The 22,500-nt window shown below is 34.6% G+C and overlaps 2 protein-coding genes across 4 annotated transcripts in view; one reads left to right on the forward strand and one right to left on the reverse strand.

Annotated features, from left to right (window-relative positions):
• LOC106870488 (1-phosphatidylinositol 4,5-bisphosphate phosphodiesterase beta-1) overlaps positions 1-22,500 on the reverse strand; it is a 64,546-nt gene that overhangs the window by 39,193 nt on the left and 2,853 nt on the right. For both annotated transcript variants that reach the window (XM_089359466.1, XM_089359467.1), the window contains exons 2-5: positions 19,746-20,519; positions 5,658-5,735; positions 4,567-4,638; positions 3,878-4,021 (exon numbers count right to left, since the gene is read on the reverse strand). In XM_089359466.1, coding sequence (XP_089215592.1) covers positions 3,878-4,021; positions 4,567-4,638; positions 5,658-5,735; positions 19,746-19,844 — 393 coding nt within the window. In that variant the 5' untranslated portion in view covers positions 19,845-20,519. The remainder of the gene's footprint in view (positions 1-3,877; positions 4,022-4,566; positions 4,639-5,657; positions 5,736-19,745; positions 20,520-22,500) is intronic.
• LOC106870487 (uncharacterized) overlaps positions 8,036-22,500 on the forward strand; it is a 31,037-nt gene continuing 16,572 nt past the window's right edge. Inside the window, exons 1-2 of one of the 2 annotated variants that reach the window (XM_089359468.1) lie at positions 8,052-8,183; positions 12,248-12,404. In XM_089359468.1, coding sequence (XP_089215594.1) covers positions 12,289-12,404 — 116 coding nt within the window. In that variant the 5' untranslated portion in view covers positions 8,052-8,183; positions 12,248-12,288. Of the gene's footprint in view, positions 8,184-12,247; positions 12,405-22,500 lie in introns of both variants that reach the window. The other variant, XM_089359470.1, reaches the window with a different exon arrangement.

A 22,500-nucleotide genomic window follows, 5' to 3' on the forward strand; every position in this document is an offset into this window, starting at 1 on the left:
ATCATCATCATCATCATCATCATCATCATCATCATCATCATCGGAAAGGACAGTTCAAAATAGAGCTGGTAAGCAGGAGAACCGCAGTAAGTTCCAGTCTGATCTAGATTTGACTTGGGTTCTATTGCATGGTACTTTTACATGATGCTGTCACTTGGCACCAACACGGGGGCTTTTTATGTGATGCCAGCATGTAATATGCGTGCATGTGTGTGTGTGTGTGTGAGCGCATGGCCTAGTGGTCAGGGTGTTGGACTCATGATCACTAGATCGTGATTTCAATTCCTAGACCAGGCGGTGCGTTGTGTTCTGGAGCAAAATACTTCATCTCATGTTGTTCTGTGATCTCTTCAAAACCTGACATGTGGTACACCATGCACTTGTTCAGACAATGTCAATTTGATGAAGGAAGTGAGCTAATGAGCAGCACATACAGTTGATTACTATAAATAAATCCTTTGCGCAGGTCATTCAAATTCAAATTTCTAATCTTGCCTCATATTATCAAGAAATAATTCCCTCCGTCGTAAAAGCTGTCATCTCTTGGGATAGATAGATAGATAGATAGATAGAGATAAAGAGACACACGTACACACACACATGTCCACATTTTGCTTGAACTTTGTGATGTGTATGTGTGTGTGTGTTTATTTGCAAACTGATCCTTTTCATTAGAGACCCCTACTGCTCTGGTATAGTAACTACATGTGTTTCCATAGGTCTGGCACCAACTTAAGATTGCACATTTTTTTTTTTGTTTCCCATTTTTTAAAACATTTTTTTCCTTTTTTTGTTGTTGTTGTTGCTGGTTTTGGATTAATGAATTATTCTGCCAACAACAACAACAGTAGCAGCAGCAGCAGCAACAACTACAACATGTGTTTGTACGTGAGTCTTACAGGTCTGTTGTAGCCATGACAATGGATACTAAATATCAGTGCCACGACAAACAAGCTTTGGTTTGTAACCATGGTAACTGATATCAGCCCAGCTGAAGTTTGTCAGCCAAAGACATGCAACATCAGCTTAATCTAAGATTTGGCTTTCTCCAGTTATATCTCGTTAACTGACAGGTGAACAGGTGAACAGTTTTACAGGTAGATATGGTGAACAGCTATATATACACACACATGGCTGTATGTTTAATAAACTTACTATGTAACCATGTGGTTTTGGGGTTCAGTCCTACTGCATGGCAGCTTGGGCAAATGTCTTCTATTATAGCCCCGAGTCGACCAATGCTTTCTGAGTGGATTTGGTAGAAGTTAACAGTGTAGAAACATCTCATAAACAATGTGTGTGTGTGTGTATGTGTGTGTGTGTGTATGTGTGTGTGTCTTTGTACTTGTGTTTGTCATCCCATCACCACTCTGCTTGGCAACCGGTGTTGGTTTGTTTGGGGAAAAGAGAATAATTACCAGGCATAAAAAAATAAGTAGTGGGGTCAATTTGTTCAATTAAACCCTTTAAGGCAGGCAGTGCCCCAGTATTAAACCCAACCTTCTTCATTTTTAGGAAGGTCAAGTTTAATTTGAGGGAGATTTTGCTGCTATTCCTAGGTGATCAAGCAATCATATAGTGGTTCCCTCAGAGGAAAGATAGTCCTGAACACTGTATATACTAATCTGGAAGCTAAATAAAAACACCCAGAACTATTGTTGATACTGCTATCGCTGCTACTGCTGCTGCTGCTGCTGAAATTACAACAACAACAACAACAACAACAACAGCAGCAAGTACTGTTGTTGCCACTACCAGCACCACCACTACTACTACGTCTACTACTACTACTTGTAATATTAGTTGCAGATTTTAAGTGTTATGGTCAGTCCTGGTCAAGCAGACCTATAATCAGAAACATTCCAGCCATGACTATTCAGTTTGGTTTTTGAGGCATACAGCACCCAGGACTACAAGATCTGTGTCTTTCCTTTTGTAAGATGCTATTAGATCTAAAAAAAAAAGGCAGATCAGAAGTCTTCTCCTTGATTCACGTCTCACTTCTAGGTTTAAGATTCCCTCCTTAACTTAAGTTTCCATCATTGAGCCAAGTCTCATTCCTAGGTTCAAGTCTCCATCACTGGATCAAGTATCAGTCATTGGCTCAAGTTCTGGATATTGAGTCAAGTCTCTTTTCTAGGATCACCCCCACCCCTTGCTGGATCAAGTTTTCTTCATTGACTCAAGTTTCCATCTATGATTCAAGTCTTCAACCTCGGATCATGTGTTCTTTATTGGATTTAAGTTTCCCTCATTTGGTTAATTTCTGTTATTGGCTCAAGTCTCTCTCATGAGCTTTAGTCTCTCTCATTGGCTCAAATCTTTCTCAACAGTTCAAATTTCCATTGTTTGTTCATGTCTCTTCATTGTTTCAAGACACTCTCTTTGACTCAAGAATCACTCAGTGAGTTTGCGTTGTAGGTTCAAGATTCCTTCCTATGCTTAAGACTTTCTCCTTGGCTCAAGCATTTTTTTTTTTTTTAGAAATGTTCATTATTAGCACTGAGCTAAACTACTCCCATAGGTGTACAAAATACAAAAGGTGAAGTCTAACGACTCTGGATGTCATAGGTTCAAGATTCATCTTTTGCTCAAGTCTCCTTCCTTGGCTCAAATGGCTTTCTTTGGATCAAGGTACATTATCAGTGCTGAGTTGAACTACTCACATAGATGTATAACACACAGAAAGTGAAGCTTAATATCACTGGGTGTCATCTGGACATACGTGTGATTGCCCATTTGTAGATATTGCTGATCAGGGACAGTTGAGTAACCGAAGAAAGGAAGAACAAAAGGAAAGTAGAAAGGAAGAAAGTAGGAACGAAGGAAGTATTATCTCTAGTCGTACAAAAGTACGTATGACCTGACTCACATGTTTTGTCCTTTACAAGCATTAAATTAGCTCGTTATGCTCAGAAATGATAATTTTTTTCTTCCTTTCTGCTATGCACTGGTAATTAATTGTTCTCTGTCAAAGTACCATCATCACCATCACCATCACTATCAGCACCACCAGCGATGTGTATGTATGAGCGTGTGTATACTGAAGTATGTGTATGTGCATTAGTGAGTGTCTATTAGTTTGTGTATGTTTATTCTGTGTGTGCATGTATATTGGTACATTTGTGTATTATGTGTATATGTTGGTAGATATGTTTGTATTTGTATATGTTGGCATTAGTGTGTGTGTGTGTGTGTGTGTGTGTGTGTGTGTGTGTGATAGGCTTTTAATGATAGGTCTTATATCTATATTAAAATTTATTATGGTCATTATCATCATTATTGTTACAACAGCAACAACAACAACTACTAAAGCTGTTACTGCTGTCATCAGTGTTGTTGTTGTTATTATTATTATTATTATTATTGTTCAGTAGTTTTATTTTTATAACGTGCTTTCACTTCACTACCGAGCGCAGCTCTGTGCGCCTTGGGTATGTGCTGTGGTTTGCTGTGGTGCTCTTATGTTTACTGTATTGAAAGTGTTTTGCGTAGAGTGTGTGCAGTACCCAGTAGTGCAATTTTCTGTATTATTATTATTATTATTATCATTATTATTATTATAAAGGTGGCGAGTTGACAGAATCGTTAGCATGCTGGGTGAAATGTTTAGCGGTATTTCGTCTGCCGCTACGTTCTGAGTTCAAATTCCGCCGAGGTCGACTTTGCCTTTCCTCCTTTCGAACTGCTAGAACTGGGAACTCTTTTCCTTTGTAAGTAGTTGATAAACCATCTGAAAACTGCTATTCAAGCTTGAAACTTTTAAGTGATGAAAAAATTTTCAACTTTAACTATTGTACAATATAATATATTGACCCAGCATAAAGTCTGGAAAAAGTTTTTCATGAGTTTAGTAAAGAAAAAATTAGCTTTGTACCTTTGCCACATCCGAGTTCTCTGCAACGAAATGAAGCCATTCCAATTCTATATAGTCATAACCATGGCAAACTGTAAAACATTTGTCGGCAAGTGGAATATTGGAAGAACCATAGTTAGTACCAGCGTCTTTGACTTTCTTTTCCTGTGTAAAAACAATCAAAACAGAAGTATTATAGTCACATATAGTGGAATAAAAAGTTACAGTTGCTTTTAGAGAGATGACAAACTGGTATCATTTGTATATATATATATATATATATATATATATATATATAAAATCACAGTGAGTTGCAGAGAAAAAAAGGTGTTATGACATGTAGAAGAGTCAAAAAGTTTTAACCTTATGTGTGGTGGAATAGAAAATTAGAGACATAAGTTGAGGGGTAGAAAATTACATTCACAAATACTGAGACGATAGATCGCAGCTATGTATACATGAATGATTACAGCCAGATGCACATGAATCAGAAGGAACAGACACATGTAGAAGAACAAAAGTACAATCATGTACATTAAAATGGCATTCACATGTAGAAGCTTTCTGAACTTTGCTCAGGCTATTCTTATTCTAGTGGTAACACTCTCTGAGCATCCACCCCTACTACAGATTTGGTCACCTAGGTAGTGGAAGCTATCAACTATTTCTAGTTATTACATAATAACATAATATTACATAATAAAGTTTACCTTTGGAAGTTTTGTATATTTTCCTGTTCTTGTATCTCTGAGGTAAGCTAAATCCAAGATTTCGACATCTTCCTATAATGAACAAAAGACTCAAACATCAAATTATATATCCACTCATATAGTTCTACACTATTTTGTTAAATCCAAAATTATAAGTAATCAAAAGTGCAAGAAGTAATCTATAATTAAAGTTAAATAATTACTTTTAATTAGAATTAGTGCCAGTTCATAGTATATATATATATATATATATATATATATATATATATATATATATATATATAAATTTAAATAATAAGGGTGAAAAACTGAATATTAATTTGATTAATATGAATTTAAAACCAGTGGCCTAGCATATTGAAAAATCTGAAGATTCAGAAAAATCATATTACATACATATAGGAGGGATGACCACTAAGTGGACAACCATTATGCTAGAAGAAGATCAATATCAAATCCTATATATATATGTGTGTGTGTGTGTACATGATGTATATACATATATATATATATATATGTATGTGTGTATATATATATATATATATATATATATATATATATATATATATATATGTATGTATGTATGCTTGTATGTATGTATATATAGTTCAAATTTACAGAAGACAAAAGATGAAGACAAGGTGAAGGAACAACAAGCAAGTGTATTAGTTTGACCCTGAGGAAGAATGGGAAAGTGTTTGACATTTCAAGCTAAGCCTATGCTCTTCAGCAGAAAGGATTGAGAGGTAAAAAATGGAGGGAGAACAAAAAAAATGGAGAGAGAAAAAAATGTGTAGGGATTAATGGCTCAACATGATACACACACACACACACACACACACACACACACACACACACACACACACACACACACACACACACACACACACACACACATTAAACTCTTTAAAAAGAACATATAGAATGGTCATAGCTAAAACATTTTTGATCATAAGATTGGTTAATTTAAGAAACAACAACAACTATTACTTCTACAAGTAGAACAATTTAGTAATTAGAAAACTTCATTAGGCTGGTTTGAGTCATAATACTAAAAATTAGGGGTTTATGGTATTCAAATTCATACAAACCTTTCCTTCAATTTTCCAGTACAAGAAATATCCCTTGGGATCAACTCTGAGCAAAATTTCAGTTGTACTTGAAGAACCCTGTCAAAGAAAGAGTAAAGTAGATAAATGAATAAGTATTAAAATATATATTAATATAGGTGAAATACTGTCGTGATATTGCATCCTTTAAAACCTCCATGCTTCCTGAAATTCGCCAACACTACACCTAATATCCCTACCAACAAATGAATCTTTGTTGGTTTCAATGATAAGGATTCAGTTGTTTGATCTTAAACTGAATTATCTGCCCCTAAATTAGCAAGTAAGTGGTTGAATATTGCAGACACATGTACTCTTATTGTAGCTCTAAGGCAGAACCCACATCATGACATGGTATGTGACATGGTTGTACCTTTGAATTAGGGGTAGAATCCATCCCATGGGCTTCTTTACAGTTTTCATCTACTCATTTTCACTCACAGAGGTAAGGTTGAACCAAGAGAAAAGAAAAAGATATTTGCCCAGGATGCCATGCACTGGGATTGAACCTGAGATCCTGTGATTATGAAGTAAACTTCTTAAACCACTAGACCATCCTGTATTCATATTATGTATATATACATACACACACATAAACAGAAAATACACTCGTACACACAACACACATATTACAGCACACATCCTGCCCTGTTATCTAGTAAACCCTGAATAGATTAGTAGAAGATCAAGTGTAACACAGTACAGTAGGTGGTTATTGTGGTGGTTACAGCTTCACTAAACCTTATTGATCAGGGTATTAATAGGGGTGGAATACTGATTACTTGGTCTTATCACAATTAATAAGACTAAGAGATAAATATATTGATCTTCATCCTTCAGCTTATGACCTATCAAAAAAATTTTTTCACACAAATACAAATAACACCTTCATTTGTGGTATCATGTTTGAATTTCATTTGAGAGATGAAATCTATTTATATTTATTCCATTTTCAAATTTTTGAACTCTCTCAGCCCTAACCGTAGTTAATTTGCTAGGTAGGTTTGGAGAGAGACATGGTGTATAAGGGCTTCACAGGCCCCACTAAACCAGTGAGATTAATGTTCCTATTTAAGGTAGCAAGCTAGCAGAATCATTAACAGGTTGGGCAAAATGTTTGGTGGTATTTCTTCTGGCTCTTTGCATTCTGAGTTTAAATGCCATTGAGGCCTTTCATTCTTTCAGGGTTGATAAAATAAAGAGCCAGTCAAGTACTGGGGTCAATGTAATTTACAAACCCCCAACCTTCAAAACTACTGACTCTTTGTCAAAATTAGAAAGAATTGATGTTCCTTTTGAACCTTTGTGAATCAACACCAATGGGAAAGGCATTAGCAGTGGGTGGAATTCAAGGGGGACAATGATCTGGGAAGGAAAGACATGGTGTAGTGATTAGTGCAGGGCTTGGGCTGTTCAACATAACCAGAGTGATGAGTGGGAGAGATGAGAATAACACAGGTAACACAAGCTATTGGCAGTTTGTTGGTTAAGATGACAAGGACTCCAGCTGATCCAATCACTGGAACAAACTGTTTGTGAAATTAATGTGCAAGTGGTTGAGCACACCACAGACATGTGTACCCTTAATGTAGTTCTCAGGAAGATTCAGCATGATACAGAATGTGACTGATGGAAATTGTGAGGAAGCCCTTCATGTATGTATGTGTCTGAGCATGTGTGTATGCGTGTATCGAGTGTGTGTGTTTGTCTGCTCACCGTCACCACCTGACTATCAATGCTGGTTTGTTTAAGTCCCCCGGAAACAAGCGATTTGTCAAAAGAGACGACAGAATAAGTACGTGACTTTAAAAAATAATAATAATAATAATAATAATAAACACTGGGTCGATTCGTTCGACTAAACCCAATGGCAAAAACAAGAAAAAGATTAGAGACACACACACGACCAGCACCATCATTAACATTTAATCTTGTTTCCCTCCATTCTTGAAAAGGCTGGCTGGTTCTCACAGCATTAGTTGGTAATGTACCTCTAGCTCAACGAAGCTTGCTGCCATGACTAGAATATTCCTCCCCACAGTAAATATTTCTTTTCCTGCAGCTACCAGGTTTCAGATTTCCTCTCATATTTTGAATGTGAACCGTGGCATTTTTTTTTGTCTTTTTTGTGCTCTCTCTCTCTCTCTCTCTCTCTCTCTCTCTCTCTTATACACACACACACATACACATACACACACACTTCACATACCTCCAAATACATCTATCTTTCTATCTATCTATTTACATTGTCTCTCTCTCTCTCTCTCTCTCTCTCACACACACACACACACATGGTTTTGAATAAGGAATCTCGAGTCTCTGATGTATTTATAGACATGCACATACATACACACACACATATCCACACATACATTTGTTGCATCCCTTACTCCCAGTAGAACTGATGTCGATCTGTTCGACGAAAGTATCGAGAAAAAACGATCGACCTTTTAAAAAGTTTGACAATTGTAAGCAACACGTGTTTTTGGCGGGTTGATTTATTCGAAGGTTCGTGGCTTTTCTTCACGTTGCTTGTTATGACATTCGGTCTATATCATTTGATTAACATTAGTGTAAGGTCTTTATAGTTTTATTTAATTCCATTACAGTAATTGTTAAAGCGTAAGTTTAATATACAAATACTTAATGTGTGTTTATTCCTGTTATTTAATCTCGCATAGTAAGGCATTTGGATGTTGGTTAATCTTTTATTTTCTTTTATCATTTTTATTTGTAATCTTTTTTCAGATAGATTAAGTAAGTGTGTTAAGAAATCAGTGTAATTATGGTTCATGGTTTTTTTTGTGTTATCATGGACTGCGGCCATGCTGTGGCACTGCCTTACAAGGGTTTTAGTCAAATGGGTAAATTTTCAGATTAAAACCCGCACGATCTTCACTAGCGTGTTAAGGTTAGGGTTTTAGGGTCAGGGTTAGGGTTTTATGGTTAGGGCTAGTGTTTAGGGTTACGGTTACGGTTAGGGATGGAATTCCCTAACCCAAACCCTAAAACCCTAACCCTAACCCTAAAACTAACCCTAAAACCCTAACCCTGACCCTACAACCCTAACCCTAACACCCTAGTGAAGATCGTGCGGGTGTTAATCTGAAAAATTACCGTAGTATTTATGAATTTTTTTCTTTTTTTAGTTTGGTACTTATTGTATCGGTGTCTAATGCAGAACCACTGGGTTATGGTGACGTAAACAAACCAATACTGGTTGTCACGCTGGTTGAGTTGTGTGACAGAGACAAACACATGTACATATATATTGTGTTTCAGGTTCAGTCCCAAGGTTAACTACAGCTGCTTATATAATACTGCAAACTAAATATCCAATCAAAACCAAAATCATGAAAATAGAAACACGTCCTCTCTGATGCAGTTCCAGCAACACCAAATCCTGTTTACTTAACGATAAGTGCCTATTAAAGATGCTCATGATAACAACAAAGATAACAATTGCAGATACAACCAAAATGAGCTGCATAGAATTAATGGGAAATACATTTAAAATCAGATACATTCAGCACACTCACTCTTTCAGAATCAGAGATAGAATCAACTCCACAATTTCTATATGAATGTCTCTGGAACCTGAAGATATATGAAATTACCAACATCCTTATAAACTGGACTATCATCAAAACTGCAATTCCTTAAATGGATCAGAGATACAATCTGCATCTTACAAAGAAGTGTAACATCTTGACTCAAAGTTTCAACATACTGAACAAAATGCCCAAAATAATATCTACTTGCAAACCTATGCATTTCTCTTTAAAAATTTTGAGTGCAGGCCATATATATTATGGAATGAGGCTAGTTTGAAGAGACCATCTGGGTTGAAATTAAACTCTAGTAGTGAGCGTCAAGGAGGAAAATTAGCTTATGGAAGAAGACTCAGCTTTGCATATAGGATCAAGGGTAACTATTTTGAGACCTTTGTGCCATCAAATACAGTATGTGTGTATTTTGCTAAGTGAAATTATGTTGCAAAAGATGTTGTACTGTGGTAGGGCTGTTCTGCCTATAAAACACTTGCACTGGTTGTATTTCACTTCTGTTTTAATATCAATTAAGTAATTAGTTAATAATCTAATTACTGAAATAATAAGTTTGTAAAAGTCTTTTGTCACACACTGTAACATTTATAATGAGCTGTCCTTCATGTACTTACTATGTGATGGCATTCATTCCATGTTCCCTATAATCTATGCTAATTACTCATAATGTAACATTGTATATGTCATGTTTTTATTATGTATAAATTGTGTATATGTGCATGTGTGTGCTCTCTATGCTTTTGTATGTGGCTGTGAGTGATTATATATGTGAGTGAGATTTGTGTTTTTTTTCTGTTTTGTTTACATTTTCATACACACACACACACACACACACACACACACACACACACACACACACACAGATACAAATATCTACTTGTTATGTATATATTTGTTATCGTGCTTTTGTTCCGTCAAGTGGTTGTCATTTTTTTTTTTTTTTCATTATCCTTTCATGCACGTCAGTAATTAGCACAAGATTGGCTGTGTTTCGAGAAGTTTGCTTCCAAACCACATTGTTCTAGGTTCAGTCCCGCTATGTGGCACCATGGGCAAGTGTCTTCTACAATAGTTCCATACTAACAACAATCCTTATGACTGGATTTGGTGGATGGAAACTGAAAGAAGCCCATCAAAAAAATGTGTATGTATGTGTGTGTGTGTTTATGTGTGTTTTGCTAAGTGAAATTAAGTGTCTTGCTCAAAAACACAATGCATAGCCCAGTCTGGGAATTGAACTCACTACCATGAGTTTAGAATATCAGTATGGTGGTTTGATTACTGCTGTACTTAGCAGTATTATGGGTAGTGGTATTTATTATGATTATATAATGTAAAACATCTGTTGTCAAAATTAATAAAAGATTTTCTAAATAAGGAACTCCTTGGTGTAAACTAGACAATAGAAAATTAGAAGCTCTGTAAATTGATCCTGTGATGTAATATGCTTAACAGTTGCCTTCAGTTTCACAATCTGTTTCACTTATCTTTCAGTGATATAAATAAGTAGATAGGTAGAGAAAGATAAATAGATAGATAGTGATAGAAGTTGATAAACAGAGATAAATAGATAGATAGAGAGATAAATAGATAGATAGATAAATAGATAGATAGATAGATAGATAGATAGATAGATAGATAGATAGATAGATAGATAGAAGTTGATAGATAGATAGATAGATAGATAGATAGATAGATAGAGACAGACAGATGAATAGACAGATAGATAATTAGATAATGATAGAAATAGATAAATAGATAGAAGTAGATATAGACAGATAAAAATAGATAGATAGATAGATAGATAGAAAGATAGATAGATAGATAGATAGAAGTAGATAAACAGATGGATAGATAAATAAAAGTAGATAGATAGATAGATAGATAGATAGATAGATAGATAGATAGATAGATAGACAGATAGATAGATAGATAGATAGATAGATAGATAGATAATGATAGACAGAAAATGTTGGAGGTAGCTAGGTAGATAAAAAGATAGGTAAAGCCAAATAGATAGATAAGATGACAGAAATAGATGAACAGATAGATAGATAACTAGAGTCAGATAAGTTGGTGAGAATCACTGATTCTGTAATTATTAATCTGTCATGGATTATAATACCATGAAAATCTAAGTAAATCTGATTGTAAGATTATCCCAATCGAGGAAATGAGCAATCAGAACACATTGACTTCATCAAGGCTTCTCTAGAAGCTAACAACGCCTTTGTCACTAGAATACACAGAAGTGTGTATGTATACAATGGTTCAAAATTACTCGTAATCCAATTAAAATATATAGATAATGAGGAGCAAAAAATAATCAATTGATTACCTGTATTTCTGAGATTAGTTGTGACTAAACACAATTTAAATTCTTCAGACCACCATCATATAAAAATGATGATGGTGATGATGATGATTTCAGTCCAAGGCCAACATTTTCGGTGGGGGTAGGTATGTAGTTGATCATGTATAAATCCTTGTATGTATCTGGTATTTACATGTTCAACCCTCAAAAAGATGAAAGTCAATTTGATATCGGTGATATTTGAACTTGGATCATTAAGGAGAAGTAAATAAATATTCTTTTCTTCTCTAGGCACAAGGCCCGAAATTTTGGGGGAGGGGGTGCCAGTCGATTAGATTGACCACAGTATGCAGCTGGTACTTAATTTATCGACCCTGAAAGGATGAAAGGCAAAGTCGACCTCGGCAGGATTTGAACTCTGAACATAAAGATAAACAAAATACTAATAAACGTTTTGCCCGGCATGCTAACATTTCTGCCAGCTCGTCGCCTTGAAGTAACTAAATATTGAATATTGCATAATGTCCATTGTTTTTTCTGATTCTGCCACCCACTGTCCTAATGATACTACTAATAATAATAACCCTTTCTAATTTTGGCACAAGGCCAGTAATTTGGAGGGGAGGTGATACTTAATTATATCAACCCCATTAATTGACTGGTACTGATTTTTTTTTATTGACCTCTGAAAGGATGAAAGTGAAGTTGACCTCTGGAATTTCAACTCAGAAGTATGACCAATTTATTGCACATAATTGCTTTTTTTATGAGCAAAATTTTATATGGTCCCCCAAGGGTCATATGGAACCTGGATGAGAACCACTGGTCTGGACTGATGAGGAGGTCAAGGTAAGTCATCTAAATATAATTACGAAGGACCAGAACCAAAATGTCTGTATTCTGATAGACATTTTGTATACCTTCTAAACAAAATATTACCTGGAAAGAAGTCAAAAAACTGTCATGGTGTGAGTATGTTGAAATCGAAATAAGGTGGATATATGGAAGTTGAAAAACTGTATCAATAACAGCTGGAGCTATAATAATAATAATAATAATAATAACAATAATAATGGTTTCTTTATTAGCCACAAGGGTTTACGGGAAGAAAACATGGACAGCACAGGACAAAATAAAACATGTGTATGTGTGTAGATGTGTGTAGTTACTCTCTTTTTCTCCCTTTTACTTGTTTCAGTCATTTGGCTGTGGCCATGCTGGAGCACCGCCTTTAGTCAAGAAAATCGACCCCAGGACTTATTCTTTGTAAGCCTAGTACTTATTCTATCGGTCTCTTTTTGCCGAACCGCTAAGTTACGGGGGACGTAAACACACCAGCATCGGTTGTCAAGCAATGTTGGGTGGGGTGGGGGGACAAACACAGACACACAATCACGAGGGTTTAGCATGTAAACAAGACTAATAAAATTTATTAAAAAAAAGAGAGATCAACAACGTGTGACCCTCAATAGGGAGGAGACTATCAAGGGCTGCTCATGGAAAAACCCCATAAAAACCATGGGGGCCCTGACTTTTGGGGCAAGTGCCTTTTGTTTTGTTTGTTTTCTTCCTTTTTCCCAACTACAGGCGTATGCTGAGGGCAGGCCTGTTCCCTCACACCATTCTCGCCACTTTCATCCACCTTTCAGTAAACTGGCCAGAAGACAACACTTCCCTCTCTACTCTTATTTTCCTTTTCAAATGAAACTTGAAGAAGTTCATCAGGGATTGGCCAATAATAACAAAACATTTAGGCTCAAAGCCAAACATTTGAAGTAAGGTTAGTTGATTAAATCATCTCTAGTGTCTGATTTATACTTTATGAACTGAGGGAGGATGAAAAGCACAGCTGCTAACCTCAGTGTAGTTTAAACAACATTAATAATAATAATAATAATAATAATAATAATAATAATAATAATAATAATAATAATAATAATAATAATAAATAATCATAATAGACATCATACTGAAAGACTTCAGACAAAAATCATGCCTCCTCATTGATATGACTGTCCCAATCGATATAAACGTATCTGTCAAGACCTACCAAAAACTGAGCAAATATAAAGACCTTGAAATAGAAATTAGCAAAATGTGGAACCTGAAGACTAAAACAATGCCTATTGTCATAGGTGCCCTGGGAATGACAGCGAAACGGGCTGATTACTACCTAGCTCAGATACCAGGAAACCCCAAAATGGCTGAAGTTCAAAAGATAGTGCTCATGGGAACTGCCCATATCCTATGTAAAATACTGTCTATGTGATCTCATATTTCAAAACAAACACATAATTTTCTTATGGTTTCTTAAACATTCTCTAGAACAACACTATGTACAAATTGAAATATATGGTACCCTAGGCATAACACCTACATGAACTTCTAACTTGTTGTTTCTTGAGGTCTCTGGGTGAGACTTGGATCCAACTTGTACAAAGGCAAAGCAAAAGTCAAACATAAAATAATCATAATAATAATAATGATAATGATAAGAACTGTTATTTGCCACAAGGTCAATGAGGATGAGGGGGTACATTACACAAGTTTCAAAATGTCTGACGAAAAGAAAATTGAATGAAATTTGCATAGCATAAAATTTGAATCTATTATTTTTTTAATTTCATTTCCATGTATTTGAAAATTATTTCATTTTATTTTCTGAGGGGCTGTAATCAGTGTCATCCTCTTTCTTATTAGCCACCTTTTAGCATAAGGAAAATTAATAAAAATAAAAATAATAATAATAATGTCCAAAAGATAGACTTTCCAGTGTGTAGCAACAACAACAATAGTAATGGTTGCAAATTTTGGCACAGGGTCTGATATGGAATAAAAAGTAATTGAAATCAAGGCATTCTACTGTGAAGATTGTCTGACAATGATAGGCTACTCAGCTAGTATGTATGTGTGTGTGTTTATACATGTATATATATATATATATATATATATATATATATATATATATATATATATATATATATATATATATATGTATATATATATATATATATATATATATATATATGCATGCACACATATATACATACATATACACACACACAACATATATATACACATGTGTGTGAGTGTATGTCTTTGTAATTTCATTTGTTTGTCCCCACCATCTGACAACTGACATGCATATCTATGTATGTATACACATATGTATGTATATATATGTGTGTGTATGTATGTATAATAGATACAATATATTTATAGTAAATTTTTTTGTCATATAAATAAATAAAAGTGAGAAAAACACGGTTGTATTAATGAAAGCATAGAGCATAATGTATGTATATTTGGTAACCATGGTTACAAACCTATATCTGAAGGTTTCATGATACCTAAATATAGCTTGCAGAGAAGCTATTGTCGTTAGGGTGACAACTTTACACAAGTTCTCAGCAAGCATCTGTTATCGCTATGTTGCTGTCTACAGCAGAACTATATGTCTTGGAGAGCAGTAAGGAGTTTATTGATTTAAAGGGCGGCAAAGCAGATCTCAGGAAATAGGTTTATAGGCATACATTAATTCATACATGCATACATACATGCATGCATACATACATGCATGCATACATACATGCATGCATACATACATGCATGCATGAATGGCTGTGTGGAAAGGAGTTTGTTTTGCAACCACATGGTTCCAAGTTCAGTCCCACTATGCGACACCATGGCCAAGTGTCTTCTACTACAACCTAAGGCTGACTCAAAAGCCTTGTGAGTGGATTTGGTAGACAGAATCTGGAAAAAAGCTGATTGAGTATATATATATATATATATATACATCGGGACATTTTTCGCACTGAAGATCAGTGATTGTTGTACGCTGAGGACGGGTAAATACCCAGAAACTCAAGTCCGTGCGTATCACAGATCAAGATGGGAAGGATGACTTCCCTTTGCAAATACAGACAGGACACAGATGTGTGTCAATAGCCAGCTGGAGGAGATATTCTCCTGGGGCTAAAAGCAACAGTAACATCCACCCTTAGGGTTCAGCCACATTAAAGTGGCAAATATACTTCACGTTATACATATATATATATATATATATATATATATATATATATATATATATATAAAATCAAAAGAAACAACACGGATTTCCAAGGTTATTGCAGTACACACGGCTATGTCAAGATGGTCTTTTTGTATTCTTCTTTCCCACTTAGATTGTTTTAAATGTTGTCACAACAGTAATATGTCCATTCTGCTGAAATTAAATTTTCAGTAAATTTTCTGTATCCTTTTGTAGCTGAAGACTGCTCTGCATTTTACATTTAATGTAATGCTTGCATTACTTAAATAAATGGAGTTGCATGAAACGTGCATACTGCAATAACCTAGGAAATCCGTGCTGCTTTTTTTTTATTTTTGATCACCTTGTTTTTGGAATTGTTTGGATAATACCATACTATATTCTGGTGCCTAAACTTAAGTGCCACATTCAATTTTGAACCTAAATTTTTTACTGAACTCACCTATATATATATATATATATATATATATATACACGCACACAAATATAGATACATAGATATATGTATGAGTGTGTATCTATGTACATATAAATATAGATATATGTATATAATATATGCATTAGGTACTAAGTTACAATGTATACACGCATACACAACATGATGTGAGTATCAACATCTGCATTTTAAAAAAATAAGTCAATAAATAAATAAATAAATAATGTCTTTGATGTTTGAAATACCATGGTTACTAGGCAGGAAATATATGAAGGAAATATATAAATATGAATGAACTGTAAGAGTTTCTCATGGTGCAGAGGAAAGATAATGTAGCTGACCGACTGAACAGAAATGTCTTATGTCCAGTTATGAATGCCTTGAATCCTTAATACACAGGGATAACCATCGAAGAGATAATCCAAAGGATAGATATTCAATATATTTATAGCCTAAAGCTGTGATATATGTTATAATAAGCTACTTATACAAAGAACTCAGATCTTTCTTGTTTTTTTAATGTCTTTGTGTCTTGGTAGGAATATTCAAGTACACACTGTATCACATTTCGTACATATGTGTATATATGTATGTATGTATCTATCTATCTATCTATCTATATATATATATACACACACATACAATGTATATATGTATGTATGTGTATATATATATGTATGTGTGTGTGTTTATATATAAATATACACATACATGATCATCATCATCATTTAACGTCCGCCCTCCATGCTGGCGTGGATTGGACGGTTTGACAGGAGCCAGCCAGGTAGAAGACTACCCCAATCTACTATACCTGTTTTGGTATAGTTTTTACGGCTGGATGCACTTCCTAACACCAGCTACCCTGCAACCATATATATATATAAAACAAATAATAAATGAGTATATGCATATATACGTACAAGCATGTGCATACCTACATCTACCTGTATATATAGGTGCATATCTGGGTACAGGACATTGCAAACAAAACGTAGACAAAAAAATAATAATAACCAGAGTACAGAACACACACAGGCCACATAGAGAACATTTTCCTTCATCAGCTACCCCCATTCTAATACAGGCGTTTCGAAGTACATACACGCATACATATATACATACATACACACACACATACATACACACACATACATTATATATATATATATATATATATATATATATATATATATATATATATATATACATGCATATACATAATCTGCAATGGATGCCCTTCCTAATGCCAATCACTCTGAGTGCGTAGTGGGTGCTGAAGTTGACTTTTCTGTTTATCCTTTCAGGGTCAATAAAATATAAGTACCAGTTGTGTACTGAGGTCAGTGTAATTGACTTATCCCCTCCTCAAAATTGTTAGCCTTGTGCTTAAATCAGAAACCATTATTAGTTGCAAGATCCTCACAACCTTAAAATACCCCCATCCTGTTCCATCAGACCCATACCTCTCCATTAAGCTTTGTCCTCAATCATCAGTCTCCACCATTAGAGCCAGTCCACTAATACTAATTAACCATGTTAATTAACCTAAGACACTCAGGCTGTGAAGAACATGATAATAACTGAAAAATTAATTAATTCATTCATTAAGCTCTTTAGTATTTGGCAGATTAACTTATTTGTCTATAAAGTCACAATTAACTACAAATGTTCATTCAAGCACACCTGATGAAAGTAATTTGTGGTAATGAGAAGTGGAGTAAGTGTGAGATGGCCAAGTGGTTAAGAAGTTTGCCTTGTAATCATGTGGCTCTGAGTTCAATTCTGTTGTACAAAACCTTGGGCAAGTGTCTCCTGCCATAATCTCAGTTTGATTCAAGCCTTGTGAATGAAATTTGGTAAATGGAAACTGTAGACACTGAATGGAGGGACTGTACTAGTTTTTGGATACTAGACTTAATCTGTCTGCTGCTGTTGAAGTTTAGCTGAATCCATGTTGTTGCAAGCATTCTGACTAAATTTCTGGCCTCTACAAAATGTCACAGATACTTTCATATTCTGTTTAATCCATACAATAAAAGAAAAGCATTAGTGTACCCTTGTAGTAATGTAGTAAAGTTCATCTTGTTAACTGCTACATCTAAATATGACGTCAGTATTTTTAAATGTTTTGTACTGTAAACTGTTTACTAATGTATTCTTCATATTATGCGTTTAATAAAATTGAAGAGATATTGGAAGAATGAGACTCGTAGTCTTTTGTTTTCAAATCATCATCTGCTTTATTGTTAAAAGTTTACATGGGCCATAACCGTTCCAAGGAAAGAACTTAAGAGAATGACATGAGAAAAATGAGATTAATGTTGTAGTCTGATTTCGTAATCATGAGTGAGGGTCCAGAATGCTTTGCTTATATTAGTGATTTAGCTGAACAGCTTGTGTGATTGTATATTGATGAGGGAGAAAGAAATATAAAGAGGTGGTGAGTGAAAAAACATAAATGACCCCTGCCATGGTTGATTTTTAAGTTAGTAGCTGTTTGGTCATTGTGCATTGCAGACTGTTCATGCGGACAAGCCTGGTTGCTGGACATCTGATATTGAGCTTAGCCTATCTACTAAACATATGACTGTTATCAATGCCTTGTGAACGAATTTGACAGATGGAATCTGTGAGGAAGTCAGTCATACACAAGTGTGTGTGTGTGTGTGTGTGTGTGTGTGTGTCTTAGTGTCTGTGTTCGTTCTCCTCTCCAACCACTTGATGTCTCATGTTAATTTATTAATGTCCCTATAACATAGTAGCTCAGCAACAAGAAATCAATATAGAACTATTACAAGACTTAAAAAAAAAAATAAATACTATGGTCAATTTGTTCAACTAAAACCCCTTCGAGGCAGCATGTTCACAGTTCAGTGATTGAAGCAAGTAAAAGATAGAAGATAGCCTTGAAATCTAACCTCAACAAAGGTTTGATATAAAAGGTCAACATACCATCTAAAACTAAAAAACAAAAAGAAAGGACTCAGCTCATAGCATTCTATATTCCCCTAACAGGATGGAATGATCATGAATAGAATGCCTCTGAACTCAGGCCTACCTGATCAGAGATGTCCTAGGTCTAAACTTAACAGCTAGAAATAACACATTGATAATGTAGTCCTAGATACATTATGTTTCACTGAAAGACTTTCCATCATAGTCGTCAAGGTACAAAGCTGACTTTGGATTAAACAACAACACAAGGAAAGTAGCATTAAATAAAATAGTTATTTTCAGCTGAGTGGACAAGAGCAATGGAGAACAGAATGCTTTACTCAAGAACACAAATCTAGGAATTGAACCCATGACCTCATCCATTGTAAGTTCAACATCTTAACCACTAGACCATGCAGATAATTGGAACATCTATGATCATAATTTTGTTGGATCATAATTGACTTAGGGTCAATGCTTTCAGTTGCAATATACTGCTTTTATTCCAATTAATTTTGGGAAATAACGAAGAATTTGATAAAATTACTTTGTCCAAATTAATTAGAGTTTGAAACAAATTAACATGAAATTTTGATGGAAGGTTTTAATTTAGATCATTTAAAAAGAAGTTTGTAACATAGAAAACGAGGTGGTCTTGTGCAGTTTGGTATCAAATAAGTTGAACATCAACAACATTATTTCTGTGGGGGGTTTTTTTTTGGGGGGGGGGGGGGGTTCTGTCATAGAAATCAAAAGTTGGACTCACCTCTTCCCATTTAAGGAATTTGTTCCCTTTGATTAACTGGTCAGGTACATTTGGCCATTTTAGTTCAATTTGACGTACAGCAGTTTCAACTCCTGCCATCTTGATGCTCTATGCTGACTTGCTTCTGTTGTTGTTGCTGCTGCTGCTGGTTAGTTGCAGAAGATCAAATTCCATGTACAATTTTGATGTGTGGTGTTGGCAGCAGGGCTGTTCTGTTGTACTTTATTTTATTCTTTCTTCTTGTTTGTTATTGTTGTAATAACAGCAATGGTATTAATATTACTACAAGTAATAGTAGCTGTTCTTTTAGGTTTAAAATACGTTGGATTTAAAAAAAAATTTTATATATATAATTTTTTACTTTTCAAGATTAAAAAAAAAAGTAGCTGGAATATATATTTATTAAATATTCAACAATACTAGGTTAAAAAATGATTCCAAAAGAGAAGTGAACTGAGTTTCTTCTTGTGAAAGGTCTTCAGTTATGAAACTCAGTTTATCTTGGAGAGTTTTGAGTAGAGAGATGATTTATTCTGTTTCTTTTGTTGGTTTTCTTTTTAAAATCCAAAATCCAATTGTAGCTGAATTAATTTACAATTCCAAAAGAAGGTTGAAAACAAAACATATATGTATATATGTAGCTCTCTGTTTTTTTCTTTTTTATGTATATACACACATACACAAATTGTGTACTTTTTTCCCCACTAGATGTTTGGTTTCACTGTAGCTATTTGCTGTTTGGAGTGATGTTGTTGATAACAATGGTAATTCCACCTTGAAAAGAGAAACAAAAACAAAATTACATATATATATATATATATATATATATATATATATATATGAATATATATATTTGGGTATGCGTATATAAATGTATGAATATATGTAATATATGTATATATATATATATATATATATATATATATATATATATATATGCTACATATGTATGTAATGTGTGTGTGTGTGTGTGTGTGTGTGTGTGTGTTTGTATAAAAGAAGGTTGCCAGTACCGCCTGACCCATTACACTCTCTGAGTGGTTGGCGTTAGGAAGGGCATCCAGCTGTAGAAACTCTGCCAAATCAGATTGGAGCCTGGTGTTGCCATCCAGTTTCACCAGTCCTCAGTCAAATCGTCCAACCCATGCTAGCATGGAAAGCAGACGTTAAACGATGATGATGATGATGATGATGAAGAATTCAAGTGAGGTTTAAAATTTACTACAGCTGTTTCGACAGCATTCTATTGATGCATTCATAGATTACATCATAGTAAAAATCCACCATCCTCAGGTAAAATTTTAAACACATATAACCAGGCAAGGTAAAACTAGAAGATGACTTACTCACCTAATTAAATAATGAATAAGTGATATTTTAAAAAGGTATAATTGAATTTATAGAGAAAATGGATAAGTTAGCAGATATTGCAAGAGCAGTGAGGTCAAAACAATCGTATTTTTTTTTTAGTTGCTATCTTAATTAGTTAACGATCTTGACTGGCTGTGAAAAGCCCGCAGGGAGCAGGCATGGTCAACCAAAGTATTAAGGAAGATCATTGAGATAGGACTTCAGCCTTCAGGGTAGAAATTCATAAACTGTGACCATGTTTATGACACAGGAATGGATGGCTGAAAATTTTCATGATCACACAACCCCTAACATTTGGCCTCCTAATTCCCCAGATCCATGTGGAGCGTTGTTGAGAGAGAGAGGTCAATGAACACGGCCATAACACTAAAGATTCTTTGAAAGCTGCCATGGTCAGAGTAATGTCCAGGACTACTTGAGTCAAGCATGTAGATGATATATATTCAAACCAAAATATATCATGCAATAATACAATAAATAAGATATGATAAATATATAATAATAGATTTTGAGTTTGGAAGCCATATGCCAGACAATAAAATATTTCATTATTTATGAGATAAAGATTAACTGGACTAGTTTAATGAGAATGTGTAATTAGGAGGCCTATTATATTGAGTAACATATAACTCAAACAATATCTGCAGCCATAGATAATAGACAAAACTACATTAGATGATTTAGATAAAGATTAGGGGATGCTGTTTGAAGTGGATTTGGTAAAAGGTTTAGAATATGCAAATGTGCTTCTAATATTATGCAAGCATTTGAATCTAAGTTCCTGAGATTTAATCAGGACATTACCGGGACGTTACCTACAACAGCTGTAGTAAATTTCAAATCATTTCTAAATTAGGCACAAGGCCAGCAATTTCGAGGGGAAAGGTTTTGTTCCTTGCATTTGACTAAAATTTCTATTTTATCAAACCTCAAAGCATAGAAAATAAAGTTGACCTCAGTAAGATTTGAACTCACAATATAAAGAGCTAGAAATATACCACAAAGCATTTTGTCCAATTCTTTGATAATTTGATGAATCATCTGCCCTACATAATAATAATAATAATAATAATAATAATAATAATAATCCTTTCCACTATAAGCACAAGGGCAGAAATTTTATGGGGATGGACTAGTCGATTGCATTGACCCCAGTGTTTGACTAGTACTTATCTTATTGACCCCAAAAGGATAAAAGACAAAGTCAACCTTAGTGGTATTTGAACTCAGAACATAAAATCGAATGAAATGCTTCTAAGCATTTTGTCTGGCATGGTGTCAGGTCACCACAGTAGTAATAATAATAATTAATTCGTTTATTGGCCAGAAGGGCTTACATAAAATTATATTAAAACACATAAAACAACATAAAAGACAAAAACAG

Source organism: Octopus bimaculoides, chromosome 11 (assembly GCF_046866305.1).
Source record: "Octopus bimaculoides isolate indiv1 chromosome 11, ASM4686630v1, whole genome shotgun sequence".
Lineage (NCBI taxonomy): Eukaryota > Metazoa > Mollusca > Cephalopoda > Octopoda > Octopodidae > Octopus > Octopus bimaculoides.